The 20,121-nt window shown below is 47.0% G+C and overlaps 1 protein-coding gene across 3 annotated transcripts in view; it reads left to right on the top strand.

Annotated features, from left to right (window-relative positions):
• Positions 1 to 20,121, top strand: part of UCK2 (uridine-cytidine kinase 2) — a 176,711-nt gene that overhangs the window by 131,277 nt on the left and 25,313 nt on the right. For all 3 annotated transcript variants that reach the window (XM_063940254.1, XM_063940252.1, XM_063940253.1), the window contains exons 4-5: positions 614 to 756; positions 18,880 to 18,977. In XM_063940254.1, coding sequence (XP_063796324.1) covers positions 614 to 756; positions 18,880 to 18,977 — 241 coding nt within the window. The remainder of the gene's footprint in view (positions 1 to 613; positions 757 to 18,879; positions 18,978 to 20,121) is intronic.

Below are 20,121 nucleotides of genomic sequence, written 5' to 3' on the forward strand. Positions count from 1 at the left end.
GCCACTCAAAAATGGGTCATGTCCAACCCCCCCTCCCACGCAAGGGGGAGGCCCTTGCGTGGGACACTGCGGCCCGCGGGTGGGCAAGACCCCTGGTAGGCTTTCTGCATGATGCTGTCATAAGGAAGGGGCTCATTTTAGTGTTTCTAAATCTGGCATGCTACGGCACCACGCTGAAACAGCTTAGCGGGAACATTACTTCTCCCATTGTGTACACACCATTCGCTGTGCTTTTTATTTTAGTATAAGTAAATGTACATTTTGAAAGTAATGGTTTTACTTACTGAAATTATTCAATGGCCTGGTGTACAAGTAGACATTACCTTGAAAACGACAATTTGGGCCGGTAATACCGTCCGAGTTGGCCGGAGGTGCGGGTTACCGGGTGAGTTCTGACGTGTGTGGGGGTTTTTTTTTGTGTTTTTTAAGCAGCAACCATTACAAGGCATAGTTTTGTCTTATAAATGATTGCCGCTTTAAAAAATAAATAAAAAAAATGTCCAAGTTCTGCAGTAACACGTACCTACGGGCACCTCAGATGGCATTACATACTGCCATTAGTCTTTTGATTAAAAAAATAAAATAATTTCTACTGATCTTTTCTTGCCCTAAGGAAAGAGGAGTCTGTAACAGTATATCCTGCTGATGTGGTGCTTTTTGAAGGTATACTGGCTTTTTACGTGCAAGACATCAGGGAGATGTTCCAGATGAAATTGTTTGTTGACACTGATGCAGATACACGGCTATCAAGAAGGGGTGAGTGATCCTCTTTATATGTCTTTAGTTCCATTGAATATCTGTGCTACTGCGAGTCAGGGTAGAAAGTGCTTTGCTTATACCTGCACGCTGTAGATACGTTCTAGGTGTTGATATTGGGCTGAAGCATAGTTGTGCGCAGTTGTAGGCTATTCATGCAGTTGAGCGATTATTATCGTCTGCGCCAGGGACATTCAGTGAGGTGAATGGCTGGGGAGGCACCAGCTAGTACCAGAGCCAGATTTACACAATATATGAGCCCAAGTGTTCATGTGGGAATTATACACAAGTGCAGGAAATATATTGCAGGAAATTTGAGTTATGATCAGAGATGTGCAGAAAAGATACACCTGCCATAGACTTCTTACTCCAGAGTTTTGGCTATATTAGAACAATGCAAAGAAGATATTTGTAATATATTTTCTCATACGTCCTAGAGATTTGGTGCTAATTATTTAAAAGTATAAGCGCTAACAGGTCTGGGCAGTGTTTTTACTCGCTTCAGAACCAGGATAGACACTGGGTTGTGAGCTGGCAGAACTCCCTCTGTGTTTCTCTAACAGGCTCTGTTGTGGGTCTGTCTGCTATAGCCCCAGTGTGGTTGTGGGTGTCGGTATGTGGGTGTCGACATGTCTGAGGCTGAGTGCTCATCCCAGGAGGAGGCTGGAGCGGGGACAGAAAAGACTGTGAGAGTAACTGTGTCGGCACAGCCGACGGATGATTGGGTAAATATGTTGAGTGTTCTGAATGCAAATGTGGCTCGGTTGACTAAGAGATTTGAGAAATCTGAGTCTAAGAACAATACATGGAGGAAATCCATGGAGGATGCATTGTCACAGGCTCAGACCCCTTCGGGGTCACAGAAACGTGCATTTACCCAAATAGCAGATACCGACACGGACTCTGATTCCAGTGTTGACTATAGTGATGCCAGATTGAATCCTAAACTGGCTAAGAGCATTCAGTACATGATTGTGGCAATAAAAGAAGTGTTGCATATAACAGAGGACCCTGCTGTTCCTGATACTAGGGTCTGTATGTATAAAGGAAAGAAACCTGAGGTGACGTTTCCTCCCTCTCATGAACTGAACGCTCTTTTTGAAAAGGCTTGGGAAAATCCTGACAAGAAGGTACAAGTTCCCAAAAGAATTCCAGTGGCATATACGTTTCCTTTTGAGGACAGGGAAAAGTGGGAGTCAACCCCCACGGTAGACCAAGCTTTATCGCGTCTATCCAAAAAGGTGGCGCTTCCGTCTACTGACACGGCAGCCCTAAAGGATTCTGCGGATCGTAAGCAGGAAAATACACTAAAATCCATTTATGTAACTACGGGTTCACTACTCAGGCCTGCCGTTGCTTCGGCATGGGTGAGTAGCGCTATTGAAAAGTGGGCAGATAACTTGTCATCTGAGATAGATACCCTAGACAGGGATAGCGTGCTGTTGACTCTGGGTCATATCGGGGACGCTGCAGCATATTTAAAAGAAGCTGTAAGGGATATTGGCCTTTTGGGATCAAGGGCCAATGCCATGTCAGTCTCAGCTAGGAGAGCATTGTGGATTCATCAATGAAATGCTGATGCTGACTCTAAGAAGGCGATGGAGTCGTTACCGTTTAACGGTAGTCTCTTGTTTGGTGACGGCCTCACTGACCTGGTATCTACGTCATTTTTACCTTATGTTCCTGCACAACAGAAGAAAACACCCCACTATCAGATGCAGTCCTTTCGGCCAAATAAATACAAGAGAGGACGAGGGTCCTTCTTCCTTGCTGCGAGAGGAAGGGGAAAAAGGTCACAGGCTGTGGCAAGTTCCCAGTAGCAGAAGTCCTCTCCGGCTTCTACCAAATGCACCGCATGACGCTGGGGCTCCTCTGAGGAAGTCCGCAGCGGTGGGGGCACGTCTCAAACTTTTCAGTCAGGTCTGGGTGCACTCGGACCTGGATCTTTGGATATTAGAGATAGTAGCTCAAGGGTACAAATTAGAGTTTCAAAACGTGCCCCCTCACCGATTTTTCAAATCGGCCTTGCCAGCTTCTCTTCTAGAAAGGGAGGTAGTATGCGCTGCAATACTAAAGCTGTATCTTAGTCATGGTACCCCCGTCACAACAGGGGGAAGGCTTTTATTCGAGTCTGTTCGTGGTCCCGAAGCCGGATGGCTCAGTCAGACCGATTCTGAACCTAAAGTCCCTCTATTTCTTTCTAAAAAAAAATTAAAATTCAAGATGGAATCTCTCCGAGCAGTGATCTCCAATCAGGAGGAAGGGGATTTTATGGTGTCGGTCGACATAAAGGATGCCTACTTACACGTTCCCATATATCCTCCACATCAGGCATACCTGAGGTTTGCTGTTCAGGATTGTCATTACCAATTTCAGACGTTGCCGTTTGGTCTGTCCACGGCTCCGAGGATTTTCACCAAGGTGATAGCGGAAATGATGGTTCTCCTGCGCAAGCAGGGAATCACAATTATTCCGTACTTGGACGATCTCCTCATAAAGGCAAGATCCAAGGAGCAATTTCTGAAAAATGTTGCGCTTTCACTGATGATTCTGCAACAACATGGTTGGCTCCTAAACTTACCAAAATCACAGTTGGTTCCGACTACACGGCTGTTGTTCCTGGGTATGATTCTGGATACAGAATTACAGCGTTTTTCTTCCAGTGGAAAAGGCTCTGGAAATACAGAACATGGTAAAATGGATTCTGAAACCAGCAAAAGTGTCAGTTCTTCAATGCACTCGGTTGCTGGGGAAGATGGTGGCGGCCTACGAGGCCATTCCGTATGGCAGGTTCCATGCCAGGGTGTTTCAGTGGGACCTGTTGGACAAGTGGTCCGGGCCTCACCTGGACATGCACCGGAAAATAATCCTATCTTCCAGGACCAGGATCTCCCTTCTGTGGTGGCTGCACAGTTCTCACCTTCTACAGGGACGCAGGTTCGGGATTCAGGATTGGATCCTGGTGACCACAGATGCAAGCCTCCGAGGCTGGGGAGCAGTCACACAGGGAGAAATTTTCAGGGAAAATGGTCAAGCCAGGAAGCTTGTCTGCACATAAACATTCTGGCATTAAGGGCCATTTACAACGGCATTCTGCAAGCAGAACATCTTCTTCGCGGTCTGCCTGTCTTGATTCAGTCAGACAACATAATAGCAGTGGCGTACATAAACCGCCAGGGCGGAACGAAGAGCAGAGCGGCGATGGCCGAGGCCACGAAAGTTCTTCGCTGGGCGGAAAGACATGCAAGCGCTCTGTCAGCGGTCTTCATTCCGGGAGTGGACAACTGGGAAGCAGGCTTCCTCAGCAGACACGATCTCCATCTAGGAGAGTGGGGTCTTCATCAAGAGGTCTTTGCAGAAGTGACAAGTCGTTGGGGAATTCCTCAAATAGACATGATGGCGTCCCGCCTCAACCAGAAACTTCAGAGATATTGTTCCAGGTCAAGGGACCCTCAAGTAATAGCAGTGGACGCCCTAGTGACACCGTGAGTGTTTCCGTCGGTCTGTGTGTTCCCTCCACTTTCACTCATTCCAAAGGTGATAGATTATAAGAAGAACAAGGGTTCAGGCGATACTCATTGTTCCGGATTGGCCAAAAAGGGCCTGGTATCCAGATCTTCAGGAGTTGCTCATAGAAGATCCCTGGCCTCTTCCTCTACAGGAGGACCTGTTACAACAAGGGCCGTGCGTGTATCAAGACTTACCGCGGCTGCATTTGACGGCATGGCGGTTGAACGCCAAATCCTAGCCCGGAAGGGTATTCCCAGTGAAGTAATTCCCACACTTCTTCATGCTAGAAAAGAAGTAACGGCAAAGCATTACCACCGTATTTGGAGGAAATGTGTCTTGGTGTGAATCCAAGAAGGCTCCTACAGAAGAATTTCAATTTTGCAAGCAGGTGTGGATGCGGGCCTAAAGTTAGGCTCCATTAAAGTACAAATTTCGGCCTTATCAATATTTTTTCAGAAAGAATTGGCCTCCCTTCCAGAAGTTCAGACCTTCGTGAAGTGCGTGCTGCATATCCAACCTCCACTTGTGCCTCCTGTGGTACCATGGGATCTTAATGTGGAATTACAGTTCCTGCAAACTCATTGGTTTGAACCTTTGCGTAAGGTTGAGTTAAAATTCCTTACTTGGAAAGTAGTCATGTTGTTTGCCTTGGCGTCCGCAAGGCGGGTGTCTGAGTTGGCGGCTTTGTCTCACAAAAGCCCCTATTTAATCTTCCATGCTGATAGAGCGGAGTTGAGAACTCGTCAGCAATTTCTGCCAAAGGTGGTTTCATCATTCACGTGAACCAGCCTATTGTGGTGCCAGTGGCTACTGACGCCTTAGCGGAATCAAAGTCTCTCGATGTGGTCAGATCTTTGAAAATATATGTCGCCAGAACGGCTTAGATTAGGAAAATAAAGGGTTCAACCGCCTTAAAGGAGCCGGTTCAACCACCTTAAAGGATCTGGCTGACGTCAAGATTGAGACTACTCTCAAATCACTATACACTGCCACAGGAGTGGCTCTAAGGACCACTATTGCTTGTGCGTGTATTTCTAGAGCCATAGTAAAGTGGTCAGGCACATTACTGGAGGAATTAAATACTATGGATAGGAGTGACATTGACTTGTTTTTACGTCACATACAGGATTCTGCAGGTTTCATGGTGGAAGCCATGAAGGACATAGCCCTGTTTAATGCAAGGGCTACATCCATGGCAGTCTCTGCACGCAGAGGTCTCTGGCTACGCCAATGGACTGCGGATGCAGAATCCAAGAGAAGTGGAGAACCTAACCATCACAGGTTAGGCCCTGTTCGGGGACGCTTTGGATACGAGGATATCCACGGCGACTGCGGTTAAGTCGACCTTTCTTCCCTCTGCGGCAGCACCGACTAGGAAATCCTATCCTACGCCTACACTGCAATATTTAAAAAAAACAAAGCCCCCCCCACCTTCTTTAGAGGAGGTTGGGGAAAATCCAAAAAGCCTGCAACAACAGGTTCCCAGGAACAGAAACTAGGTTCTGCTTCCTCAAAATCTCCAGCATGACGGTGGACCTCCAAGCCTGGGAATTGGGCAGGTGAGAGCGAGACTAAAAGACTTCAGTCATGTCTGGGCATCATCATGCCTAGACCTCTGGGTCAAAGATATTGTTGCCCAGGGGTACAGACTGGAGTTTCAGGAACTCCCGCCTCACAGATTCTTCAAATCGGGCTTACCAGCTTCACTGACAGAAAGTGCTATCCTACAGGAAGCCATTCAAAAATTTGTACAAACAAATGTCCTTTTTCCAGTTCCCCCTCACCTAACACACAAGGGTTATTACTCAAACCTGTTTGGTACCGAAACCGGACGGTTCGGTAAGGCCTATATTGAACCTAAAGTCATTGAACCCCTACTTGAGGGAGTTCAAATTCAAGATGGAGTCTCTGAGAGCAGTGATCTCAGATCTGGAGGAGGGGGAATTCCTAGTATCCCTGGATATCAAGGATGCGTACGTTCACATTCCGATCTGGCCGCTTCATCAGTCTTACCTACGGTTTGCACTATAGGACCGTCCTTATCAATTCCAGCCGTTGCAATTTGGCCTCTCCACAGCACTGAGGGTGTTCACCAAGGTCATGGCAGAGATGATGCTCCTCCTTTGCAAGCAGGGCGTGAACATAATTCCATATCTGGCCGATCTACTGATAAAGGCATCTTCCATGGAAAGGCTGTTGCAGAGTATTGCTCTCTCAACTCAGCTACTCCAGAATCATGGGTGGATACTGAACCGTCCAAAGTCACATTTGGAGCCGACAAGGAGACTGCCCTTCCTGGGGATGATACTCGACACGGATGTGCAGCGGGTGTTTCTACCGGTGGAGAAATCCTTGGTGATCCAATCAATGGTCTGGGATGTCCTGAGGCCAGCCCGGGTATCTGTTCATCAGTGCATTCGCTTTCTGGGAAAGATGGTTGCCTCCTACGAGGCTCAACAATACGGAAAATTCCATGCACTGTTCTTCGAGCTGGATCTCCTGGACAAGTGGCCAGGATGGCATCTTCACATGCACCAGCGGATACGCCCATCGCCGAAAGACAGAATTTCACTCCTCTGGTGGCTACAAAGTTCTCAAATACTCAAGGGCCGCAGGTTTGGGATTCAGAATTGGATTCTTCTAACCACGGATGCAAGTCTCAGAGGCTGGGGAGCAGTCACCCAGGGGGAAAACTTCTAAGGAAGGTGGTCAAGTCAGGAATCTCTCCTTCCAAAACTGAGGAACTAAGGGCCATATACAACAGCCTTCCACAGGCGCCACATCTCTGCATGTTCAAGCCATTCAGGTTCAGTAGGATAACGTCACAGCGGTGTCCTACATAAACAGGCAGGGCGGAACGAAGAGCAGAGCTGCAATGTCAGAGGTAACAAGAATCCTCCTCTGGGCAGAAAGGCACGCGGTGGCTCTGTCGGCGATCTTCTTTCTGGGAGTGGACAACTGGGAAGCGGACTTCCTCAGCAGACACTATCTCCATCCAGGAGAATGGGGCCTCCACCCAGAGGTATTCGCAGAGATACCAAGCCGATGGGGAGTACGTCAAATAGACATCATGGCCTCTCTCCTCAACAAGAAGGTTCGGAGGTACTGTTCCAGGTCACGAGACCCGCAAGCAGTGGCGGTGGACGCCTTGGTAACTCTGTGGGTGTTTCAGTCAGTGTATTTGTTCCCTCCACTTCCACTCATCCCAAAAATTCTCAAGTTGATAAAAAGAACAAGAGTTCCGGCGATCCTCATTGCTCCGGACTGGCCAAGAAGAGCTTGGTACGCGGATCTTCTGGAATTACTGCTAGAAGATCCGAGGCCTCTTCCTCTTCGCGAGGACCTTCTACAATAGGGGCTGTTCGATTTTCAAGACTTACCACGGCTACGTTTGACGGCATGGAGGTTGAACGCCAGATCTTAGCTCAGAAGGGCATTCCGAACAAGGTCCTTCCTACTCTGATCCAAGCTAGGAAGGGAGTAACGTCTAAGCATTACCATTGTATTTGGAAAAAGTATGTGTCTTGGTGTGAATCCAAGAAGTTTCCAACGGTGGAGTTTCAACTAGGCCGTTTTCTCCTTTTTCTACAGGCAGGTGTGGATGTGGGCCTACGCTTGGGCTCCATAAAGGTCCAGATTTCGGCCTTGTCAATTTTCTTCTAGAAACAATTGGCTGCTCTTCCTGAGGTTCAGACATTCTTGGAAGGAGTTCTGCACATCCAACCACCTGTGCCTCCTACGGCACCTTGGGATCTTAATGTGGTGCTGCAGTTCCTGCAATTGGATTGGTTCAACCCTTTACAGGAGGCAGACATAAAGTTTCTTACCTGGAAGGCGGTCACACTGTTGGCATTGGCATCTGCACGACGTGTGTCAGAATTGGGGGCATTGTCGCACACGAGTCCCTGCTTGATTTTCCATGAGGATAGAGCTGAACTCAGAACGCGTCAGCAATTTCTTCCAAAGGTTGTCGGCTTTTCAGATTAACCAACCTATTGTGGTGCCAGTGGCTATTGACACCTCTATTACCTCAAAGTCCTTGGATGTTGTGCGGGCTTTGAAAATATATGTGAAGAGAACTGCTCGTCACAGGAAGTCGGACACACTATTTGTCCTTTTATGATCCCAACAATGTTGGGTGTCCTGCTTCTAAGCAAACTATTTCTCGCTGGATCAGGCTTACTATCCAGCATGCTTATTCTATGGCAGGCTTGCCAATTCCACAATCTGTTCAGGCCCACTCTACCCGTAAAAGTAGGTTCTTCCTGGGCGGCCGCCCGAGCTGTCTCTGCTATTCAGCTTTGCCGAGCAGCCACTTGGTCAGGGTCGAAAACGTTTGCTAAATTCTACAAGTTCGATAATTTAGCCTGTGAGGACCTAAAGTTTGGTCAGTCTGTTCTGCAGGAACCTCAGCACTCTCCCTCCCGTACTGGGAGCTTTGGTACATCCCCATGGTACTAAATGGAACCCCAGCATCGTCTAGGACGTAAGAGAAAATAGGATTTTATATACCTACCGGTAAATCATTTTCTCGTAGTCCGTAGAGGATGCTGTGCGCCCGCCCAGTGCTTCGTAGTCCTGCATTGTTACTTGGTTAAGTATTGTTGGGTCAGTCGTTGCTGAATCGTTTCCAGTTGGTTAGCTCCTTTTGTTATGTGTGAGCTGGTGTGAATCTCACCACTATCTGTGTATTTCCTTCTCTCGAAGTATGTCTGTCTCCTCGGGCACAGTTTCTAGACTGACTCTGATAGGAGGTGCATAGAGAGAGGGGCCAGCCCACACTATTAAACTCTTGAAGTACCAGTGGCTCCTAGTGGACCTGCCTATACCCCACGGTACTAAATGGAACCCCAGCATCCTCTACGGACTATGAGAAAAGAATTTACCGGTAGGTATATAAAATCCTATTTTTTGTATTTTTCTTATACTTTATATAGTCGGAACTCTGGCGTATATGTTAGTGTGTTAGGAAATTCTTTGTCTCACCTCACTGCATGTCACTGGTCTGCACATACTTCACAATTTAGGTCTTGCCATAAAGAGGAGTCTGTGTGGAGTGTTTATTTATTTCTGTTTTTGTGCCCTTTACCTTTTATCACAGACTGTGGGGAACCTGTTTTCACCATAAGGGTGAGATGTACTACTTATAGGTTACATGCCGTATTGATAACGTCGGTATGTATCTAGAATTGCGATTAAATCACAAAGTACCGCTCTTTCAAAAAGAGCTGTCCTTTGTGATGATTGGACTTCTGTGTTTAAAACCAGGGAGTCTTATCTGCGCATGCACCAGATGACACACGGGCCACAGGGAGGGAGCCAATTGGATCCCTCTCAGAATAGACTGTGTAAAAGCAGCCCATAAGCTTCTATTAGGCAACACCATCTACAGATGGCATTGCCTGCCGGATCCAAGCCCCGGAATGTATTGCATTCAAGAGCTTGGTTTGTATGGGGAATGCATCCGAAACTCAAAAAATTAAATTTTTCAGTGTTATGGCAGCATCCTCACTTTAGTACATCTCACCATTTTTTTAACATTTACATATATAGCTCCAACAGTGTTCTTCTTGTTAGTGGTTATTAGTCATGGCTGTCTATGTTGGCTATGTCCTAGTCATATTACGGCTAGTGTTATCTAACCCTGCTAAGCTTGATCTATAGCGTCTGTATCTGCTTTTAATATTGATATTTGATGTTTGGATTAAATATATGAAATAATTTAGTAATCTGCTTTAATGAAACTTGATAGATTTATTCTGTGTGGTGGGGTTAGGCAGCGAGGGAATAAAACTGTTGGGGCACATATATTATGAGATGCATAATCTGTGGTAATTAATGGTTTATATACGTACCATTGAGCACCTCTTAATTATCTGGTATAGGGCCTAATTCAGTAAGGATAGCAAATTCTAATTAGCAGAATTTGCTATCCTTTCCTAGCAAGCTGGGTAAGGCCGCCCAGCATGCTGACTGGCACCTCCTCCCCCCCCCCCCCCCCCACCACCACCACACACCACACACACACACACACACACACACACACTTGTTGAAGCAGAAATTGCAATCGCCTCGCAATTAGAAATTAGTGATGGCTCCTGCCGGCGCAGTTTAGCTGCGCACACAGGAGCCCCGCCGATGTGTTCACAATCGCGGCGTCTGCGTCTTATGTCACGCAGCCGCTGTGATCACGCCCCCGTTTGGCTGCCTCCGCCCCCCCCATTCTCTCTGCAACTCTCTGACTCCTCCCTGGAAACAGACCGTTGCTCGCACCCCCCCTCCCAATTAGCCCCATAATTCAGAGGGCAATGTTATTACTAGCAAGACACGTCTAGTAAAAGTATTGCCCTTTTAAATATTGTGCATAAAAACACTTTGGAAATAAACTCCTAAGACTCAAGGCAGAATATCATGGAAGTGGCTGGATGTGTGGAACAAGTTGGAAGGTGATATTATCACTGTACATAGCCGGGGAGAGCTCTCGTGTGCAGTGGTGTTTGCAGTATAATTATTGAAAAAAAAATTGTTGTTTCATTTTGGAAGGGACAGAGAAGATCATACGGTGACTATGTAGATAGGGATATAGGAGCCTTGAATTCATTTTTCACCAATCTGTTAAGAGCAGCGAACGCTCCTTAATGTGCTTAGGCGATAGCTCTAAAATAGAGGTGAAACCTTTATTATATAAAGCCTCAATTACAATAATGGGAGGTAAAATGTGAATTAATAATCCTAACTGGGTTTTTTTTTTAACAATTACAATCTGATCATGCATTCTGATCATGGTAGGGATAATACCTTGATAAAGAGGCATATCTACACATTGTTGCATTACTGGCTAAAATAACAAATATGACCACAACATTGTCCTACATTATATTCTATACGAAAGACTAAAAACTAAAAGGTATATCATTTTATTGCTGACATTCTATGTTCATTTCTAGTGTATAATACATTAATAATTTTATTTCTGGATTCTATATTAAAGCACACACTAACATCCTTATATCTATACTGATTACATGCTGTGGTTTGGCATATTAAGGGTGGAAAGCTGCTAAAGTAATGTAATGCTAATCAATGAAGTAGTAGGGAAAAGAAAACCACAAAGAGGGGAATCCAATTAGCTGCTAAAAAAAAATATCTGCAAAAGTCTCCATAGGGTTTATAGCAAATTTCTCTTCATATCTGAGCAGGTGATAGGTAGTGCACAATCCCTATTTTAAGGTAAAAATATGTGGATTTAGGCCCTCATTCCGAGTTGTTCGCTCTGTATTTTTCATCGCATCGCAGTGAAAATCCGCTTAGTACGCATGCGCAATGTTCGCACTGCGACTGCGCCAAGTAACTTTACTATGAAGAAAGTATTTTTACTCACGGCTTTTTCTTCGCTCCGGCGATCGTAATGTGATTGACAGGAAATGGGTGTTACTGGGCGGAAACACGGCGTTTCAGGGGCGTGTGGCTGAAAACGCTACCGTTTCCGGAAAAAACGCAGGAGTGGCCGGAGAAACGGTGGGAGTGCCTGGGCGAACGCTGGGTGTGTTTGTGACGTCAACCAGGAACGACAAGCACTGAACTGATCGCACAGGCAGAGTAAGTCTGGAGCTACTCTGAAACTGCTAAGTAGTTAGTAATCGCAATATTGCGAATACATCGGTCGCAATTTTAAGAAGCTAAGATTCACTCCCAGTAGGCGGCGGCTTAGCGTGTGTAACTCTGCTAAATTCGCCTTGCAACCGATCAACTCGGAATGAGGGCCTTAGTTCAGAACCCCTAGGACAGCTTCCTGTGTAACTAATTAGGTGCTGAGAGATTTTCCAATTGGCCAATAATGGTATGTCATTGTTTGGGTCATAAAATGCAAAGTGATGGAAATTGGGGTACAAGGTATGGGACAGGTAAACTTGTCATACTTTTTGAGTGGGATAAGTGTTTTGGGTTTTCTTAGACTTGCAGGTGGGCGTAATCGGTCTGTTTCTACTGTTTTTGTTTTTTCTCGGACGTCCTAGTGGATGCTGGGGACTCCGTAAGGACCATGGGGAATAGACTGGCTCCGCAGGAGACTGGGCACTCTAAAAGAAAGATTAGGTACTATCTGATGTGCACTGGCTCCTCCCTCTATGCCCCTCCTCCAGACCTCAGTTAGAATCTGTGCCCGGCCAGAGCTGGGTGCTCCTAGTGGGCTCTCCTGAGCCTGCTAGTTAAAGAAAGTATTTGTTAGGTTTTTTATTTTCAGTGAGCTTCTGCTGGCAACAGACTCACTGCTATTTTTCTTCACAGCTCCGCTGGAAGGACGCTCCCCAGGCTCTCCCCTGCAGTCTCCTGGAAGCTAGAAGGGTAAAAAGAGAGGGGGGGCACATAAATTTAGGCACAAAAGGTGTTTATTAAGCAGCTATTGGGAAATCACTTCTTGTGGTGTTTATCCCTGAGTTATATAGCGCTGTGGTGTGTGCTGGCATACTCTTTCTCTGTCTCCCCAAAGACCTTTGTGGGGTCCTGTCCTCAGTCTGAGCATTCCCTGTGTGTGTGCTGTGTGTCGGTACGGCTGTGTCAACATGTTTGATGAGGAGGGTTACGTGGAGGCGGAGCAAGTGCAGATAGATGTGGTGTCGCCGCCGTCGGTGCCGACTCCTGATTGGATGGTTATGTGGAAGGTCTTAAATGACAATGTAAACTGATTACACAAAAGGTTTGATGATGTTGCTGCCGGGGGACAGCCGGGCACTCAACCCGGGCCTGCCCAGGCGCCTCAGAGGCCGGCAGGGTCTCAAAAACGCCCACTATCTCAGTTGGTTGACACGGATGCCGACACGGAGTCCGACTCCAGTGTCGACGATGATGAGGCACAATTACAGCCTAAAATGACCAAGGCCATCCGATACATGATTATTGCAATGAAAAATGTATTAGACATTTCAGAGGTTGACCCTGTCCCTGACAAGAGGGTAAATATGTTTGGGGAGAAAAAGCAGCCAGTGACTTTTCCCCCGTCACATGAATTAAATGAGTTATGTGAAGAAGCGTGGTCTTCCCCTGATTATGAAAGTGGTGATTCCCAAAAGAATACTAATGGCGTACCCTTTCCCGCCAATGGATAGGTTACGTTGGGAATCCTCCCCTAGGGTAGACAAGGCCCTGACGCGCTTACCTAAGAGGGTGGCCTTGCCGTCTCAGGATTCGGCCGCCTTAAAAGAGCCTGCGGATAGGAAGCAGGAAGGTATCCTGAAGTCAGTGTATACACACTCTGGTACTCTACTGAGACCGGCTATTGCTTCAGCCTGGATGTGCAGTGCTGTAGCAGCATGGACAGATACTCTGTCAGAGGAGTTAGATACCCTGGACAGGGATACCGTATTGCTAACCCTTGGCCATATTAAAAACGTTGTCTTGTATATGCGGGATGCCCAGAGGGACATTTGCCTGCTGGGCTCTAGAATAAATGCAATGTCCATTTCTGCCAGGCGGGTCTTATGGACTCTGCAATGGACAGGGGATGCCGACTCTAAAAAACACATGGAGGTTTTGCCTTATAAGGGTGAGGAGTTGTTTGGGGACGGTCTCTCGGACCTCGTATCCACAGCAACAGCTGGAAAGTCAACTTTCTTGCCACAGGTTTCCTCACAGCCTAAGAATGCGCCGTATTACCAAATGCAGTCCTTTCGTTCTCAAAAAAGCAAGAAAGTCAGAGGGGCGTCCTTTCTTGCTAGAGGCAGGGGTAGAGGAAAGAAGCTGCACCATGCAGCCAGTTCCCAGGAACAAAAGTCCTCCCCGGCTTCCACTAAGTCCACCGCATGACGCTGGGGCTCCACAGGCGGAGCCAGGAGCGGTGGGGGCGCGTCTCCGACACTTCAGCATTCAGTGGGTTCGCTCACAGGTGGATCCTTGGGCTATACAGATTGTATCGCAGGGATACAAGCTGGAGTTCGAGGTGACCCCCCCCCCCCCCTCAGTTACCTACAATCTGCCTTGCCAGCTTCTCCCACGGAGAGGGAGGTAGTCCTGGCGGCAATTCACAAGCTGTACCTCCAGCGGGTTCACTACGGCTGGCCGGCGGTCGGGCTCCCGGCGACCAGCATACCGGCGCCCGACCGCCGGCTTACCGACAGTGTGGCGAGTGCAAATGAGCCCCTTGCGGGCTCGCTGCGCTCGCCACGCTACGGGCACGGTGGCGCGCTACGCGCGCCACACTATTTTATTCTCCCTCTATGGGGGTCGTGGACCCCCACGAGGGAAAATAAGTGTCGGTATGCCGGCTGTCGGGCTCCCGGCGCCGGTATACTGAGCGCCGGGAGCCCGACCGCCGGCATACAGAAGACCACCCCCTCCAGCAAGTGATAATACTGGTACCCCCCCTTCAGCAGGGAAAGGGTTACTATTCCACACTGTTCGTGGTACCGAAACCAGACGGTTCGGTAAGACCCATTCTAAATTTAAAATCCTTGAACATTTACATGAAAAAGTTCAAGTTCAAGATGGAATCGCTCAGAGCGGTCATTGCGAGCCTGGAAGAGGGGGATTTTATGGTATCTCTGGACATCAAGGATGCGTACTTGCATGTCCCCATTTATCCACCTCACCAGGAGTACCTCAGGTTTGTGGTACAGGACTGTCATTACCAATTCCAGACGTTGCTGTTTGGGCTCTCCACGGCACCGAGAGTTTTTACCAAGGTAATGGCGGAAATGATGGTACTCCTTCGGAAGCAAGGAGTTACGGTTATCCCATACTTGGACGATCTCCTCATAAAGGCGAGGTCCAGGGAGCAGTTGTTGGTCAGCGTAGCATACTCTCAGGAAGTGTTGCTACAGCACGGCTGGATTCTGAATATTCCAAAGTCGCAGCTGTGTCCTACGACGTGTCTGCCATTCCTGGGTATGATTCTGGACACAGAACAGAAGAAGGTGTTTCTCCCGGAGGAAAAGGCTCAGGAGTTAGTGACTCTGGTCAGAGACCTCCTGAAACCAAAACGGCACCACTGCACGCGAGTACTGGGAAAGATGGTGGCGTCATACGAAGTCATTCCCTTCGGCAGGTTCCATGCCAGGATCTTTCAGTGGGATCTGTTGGACAAGTGGTCCGGATCGCATCTTCAGATGCATCGGCTGATCACCCTGTCCCCAAGGGCCAGAGTGTCTCTTCTGTGGTGGCTGCAGAGTGCTCATCTTCTTCAGGGCCGCAGGTTCGGCATACAGGACTGGGTCCTGGTGACCACGGATGCAAGCCTCCGCGGATGGGGGGCAGTCACTCAAGGAAGAAACTTCCAGGGCCTGTAGTCAAGTCAGGAGACTTGTCTGCACATAAACATACTGGAATTAATGGCCATATACAATGCCCTGAGTCAAGCGGAGCCCCTGCTTCAAGACCAACCAGTGCTGATTCAGTCAGACAACATCACTGCAGTCGCCCATGTAAACCGCCAGGGCGGCACAAGAAGCAGGGTGGCAATGGCGGAAGCCCCAAGGATTCTGCGTTGGGCGGAGAATCACGTGCAAGCACTGTCAGCGGTGTTCATTCCGGGAGTGGACAGCTGGGAAGCAGACTTCCTCAGCAGGCACGACCTCCACCCGGGAGAGTGGGGACTTCATCAAGAAGTCTTCGAGCAGATTGTAAATCGGTGGGAACGGCCACAGGTGGACATGATGGCGTCCCGCCTAAACAAAAAGCTAAAAAAATATTGCGCCAGTTCAAGGGACCCTCAGGCGATAGCTGTGGACGCACTAGTGACACCGTGGGTGTTCCAGTCGGTATATGTGTTTCCTCCTCTTCCTCTTATACCCAAGGTGCTGAGAATAGTAAGAAAAAGAGGAGTGAGAACAATACTCATCGTCCCGGATTGGCCAAGACGGACTTGGTACCCAGAGCTACAAGAGTTGATCACAGAGGACCCATGGCCTCTGCCTCTCAGACGGGACCTGTTGCAACAGGGACCCTGTCTGTTTCAAGACTTAACGCGGCTGCGTTTGACGGCATGGCGGTTGAACGCCGGATCCTAGCGGAAAAGGGTATACCGGATGAAGTAATTCCTACGCTGATAAGAGCTAGGAAGGATGTGACAGCAAAGCATTATCGCCGCATATGGCCGAAATATGTTGCTTGGTGTGAGGCCAGGAAGGCCCCTACAGAGGAATTCCAGTTGGGTCGTTTTCTGCATTTCCTACAGTCAGGTGTGACTATGGGCCTCAAATTAGGGTCCATAAAGGTTCATATCTCGGCCCTATCCATTTTCTTTCAAAAAGAACTGGCTTCACTGCCTGAGGTTCAGACGTTTGTAATGGGAGTGCTGCATATTCAGCCTCCTTTTGTGCCACCAGTGGCACCTTGGGATCTTAACGTTGTGATGGATTTCCTGAAATCCCACTGGTTTGAGCCACTTATGACCGTGGAGCTAAAATATCTCACGTGGAAAGTGGTCATGCTATTGGCCTTAGCTTCGGCTAGGCGTGTGTCAGAATTGGCGGCTTTGTCATGTAAAAGCCCTTATCTGATCTTCCATATGGACCAGGCAGAATTGAGGACTCGTCCCCAATTTCTTCCAAAGGTGGTATCATCGTTTCATTTGAACCAACCTATTGTGGTGCCTGCGGCTACTAGGGACTTGGAGGATTCCAAGTTGCTGGACGTAGTCCGGGCTTTGAAAATTTATGTTTCCAGAACGGCGGGAGTCAGAAAGTCTGACTTGCTGTTTAGTCTGTATGCAGCCAACAAGGTTGGCGCTCCTGCTTCGAAGCAGACTATTGCTCGCTGGATCTGTAGCACGATTCAGCTGGCTCACTCTGCGGCTGGATTGCCGCATCCAAAATCAGTAAAAGCCCATTCCACAAGGAAGGTGGGCTCTTCTTGGGCGGCTGCCCGAGGGGTCTCGGCTTTACAGCTTTGCCGAGCTGCTACTTGGTCGGGTTCAAACACATTTGCTAAGTTCTACAAGTTTGATACCCTGGACCTTGAGTTTGCTCATTCGGTGCTGCAGAGTCATCCGCACTCTCCCGCCCGTTTGGGAGCTTTGGTATAATCCCCATGGTCCTTACGGAGTCCCCAGCATCCACTAGGACGTCAGAGAAAATAAGAATTTACTCACCGGTAATTCTATTTCTCGTAGTCCGTAGTGGATGCTGGGCGCCCGTCCCAAGTGCGGACTTCTTCTGCAATACGTGTATATAGTTATTGCTTACTAAAGGGTATTGTTATGAGCCATCCGTTGATTGAGGCTCAGTTGTTGTTCATACTGTTAACTGGGTATGGTTATCACAAGTTGTACGGTGTGATTGGTGTGGCTGGTATGAGTCTTACCCTGGATTCCAAATCCTTTCCTTGTAGTGTCAGCTCTTCCGGGCACAGTTTCCCTAACTGAGGTCTGGAGGAGGGGCATAGAGGGAGGAGCCAGTGCACACCAAATAGTACCTAATCTTTCTTTTAGAGTGCCCAGTCTCCTGCGGAGCCCGTCTATTCCCCATGGTCCTTACGGAGTCCCCAGCATCCGCTACGGACTACGAGAAATAGAATTACCGGTGAGTAAATTCTTATTTTTTAAGTCCCCTAAAATTACCCAAATATAAATACTTATAAGCATTTTTATGTACCCCAAATTTAATGAGCGCACTAATTTTGCAAAAAAAATTTGCTTTCGATCTTTTTTTTTTTTTTTTTTACCTTTTAAAATAAATGCATATAACAGCCATTTGACCCAAATTAATTACACCAAGCAGTTTTATTATGGTCACTAATAGATTTCTATAATGTTTTCTTACACTAGTTTGGCTTTTTTGGGGGGTACAGGCAGATGTTCCCATTTACTTCCATATTTAATTCTGGTTTTGCCAGCTAGAATTACTGCACAAATCCCATTTTCGCTATTTTGGAATAGAATGGGTGTGAAAAACGGGAGCACGCAGTCCGCGATAAGCTACTTTTTTTGCAACATAGGTGCGCTAACTTTAGCAGCGATCGTAGATTGTGTTATTGCTGTTAATTGGATACTCCCCAAAGCTGGAAATTAGTTGAAAGATACTATTTTGTTTTTTTAATTTTGTTTGTTGGTTTTTTTTCTTAATAGAGGTGTTCAGTCTCCCACTGTGGGCTGATGTAAATTTCTGCTTACACTTTTGAATATCATAAAATCCACAGATTTGCACTGAACTTGACCATAAAGAGAATGAATGCTTATGGGCAATACAGAGTCTGTCACATCTGACTGGAGAGGCATAGCATGAAGGGAAGGAGAGTGTAGACTTCCCCAAGTAGTGTAAGGGCATGTACACTTAAATTAGGTCAGATGCAGACTTGACAGATGCAGACAGGGACACGCACCTGTTGGTAGGTGTATCTGTTACAGATTACTGTTTAGATCTGTGGTAAAGATTCATGTTGAAGATGTGCAGGGATAAAAAAATAAATACATAAAAAGTGAAAACTGTTGAATAGGTTCACTACAGGTCCCAGCAAGCACCTACTGGCATTTGTAAAACTATGTATTGGCATTTTCTATAAGCATTAATAAAAAATAAAAACTTTTTAAGACCCTAGCACACTTTTCTGGCCTGCTAGGTCTTTTATTTTTTTATTTTATTTTTTGTCTTGTTTTACATGTATGTCCTGTTTCTCTCTATTCAGTGCTAAGAGACATTAACGAACGAGGTCGTGATTTAGAGCAGGTTCTTTCTCAGTACATCACTTTTGTGAAGCCGGCCTTTGAGGAGTTCTGCCTGCCTGTAAGTAATTTATTTACTATTTAGAGCTGTCAACTATATTCATTGAAAACTAGCACACACACTGTATTCTGGACTCCCTGATGTTTGTTCTCAGACATGTAGGGCTGCATACAAAAATCCGCAAGCCCAGGGCGAACTGGGGTGTCACTGTTGGCGGTTCTACGCTATTGCAATGGCAACTCGTAACTAATAGTATAGACTCGTTAGTGTAAAGTAGAGGTAATTATTGATGATAAAATAGTAACAGAACAATTGTACACTCTTGGGGGTGGGATGTACTAAAGTAGAAATGTGGTAAAACCCCCATTAAACAGGTTTTTACCGTATTTCTAAGTGTACTAAAGCCCGATGCCGGGGCTCCAGTGCGGCGTTACCCTATAAAAGCCTATGGGCTCCTAACCGCATCGTGCTGTGAGGGATCACAGCATGCCCCATGGCCGCCACGTCCTTCTGCGCAGACTGACTCCCGGGTCATAAACCTGGAAGTCCAGGTAACGGAGCGCATCGCAAAGGATGGCTTTTATTGTGAGAGCTGTCCTTTGCAATACGAATCGCATATGTTAGTGCATATGCGATTGGTATCGTCATGATGTGTGGTGGGATGTACACCGCAAGGCTAGTACATCCCACTCTTGGTGAGACAGAATATTTTATATAACCCTTGAAAAGACTGTTATTTTTGTTAAAGTTGATTGTGGAAAAACTGCACAATATAGTTGGTATTTATAGTTTCCCATGAATAAGATGTGAGTAAAATGCAGCATTACTGTAAAAACACCTGACTACTTTGCACTTAGGGCTGTAGTTATAAAACACCATTTTGCTGTCATGACTCAGTTTGTAAAAAGTAGATGCATTTATGCTGAGCAGGCTATAGAGCCCGTGTACACACAAGAAACATTATCCCACATCTCCATGGGAAAAAGGCTGTGCATGGAAACTTTCCCTTTTCTCCGCAAGAGTAGTGTACTCGCCACCACTAAGGTAAGTAAGCACAATGCCATCCTGAGATGGCCTTCGTTTTTCTCCTGTGATAACCATTGATCATCACATTAATTAATTGCAGACTTCACATTCTCTATAACATACTGTTGGCATAATATCGACTCCAATTATAAAAGCCACACACAGGAAATCCTTCATT

Source organism: Pseudophryne corroboree, chromosome 9 (assembly GCF_028390025.1).
Source record: "Pseudophryne corroboree isolate aPseCor3 chromosome 9, aPseCor3.hap2, whole genome shotgun sequence".
In the NCBI taxonomy this organism is placed as follows: domain Eukaryota; kingdom Metazoa; phylum Chordata; class Amphibia; order Anura; family Myobatrachidae; genus Pseudophryne; species Pseudophryne corroboree.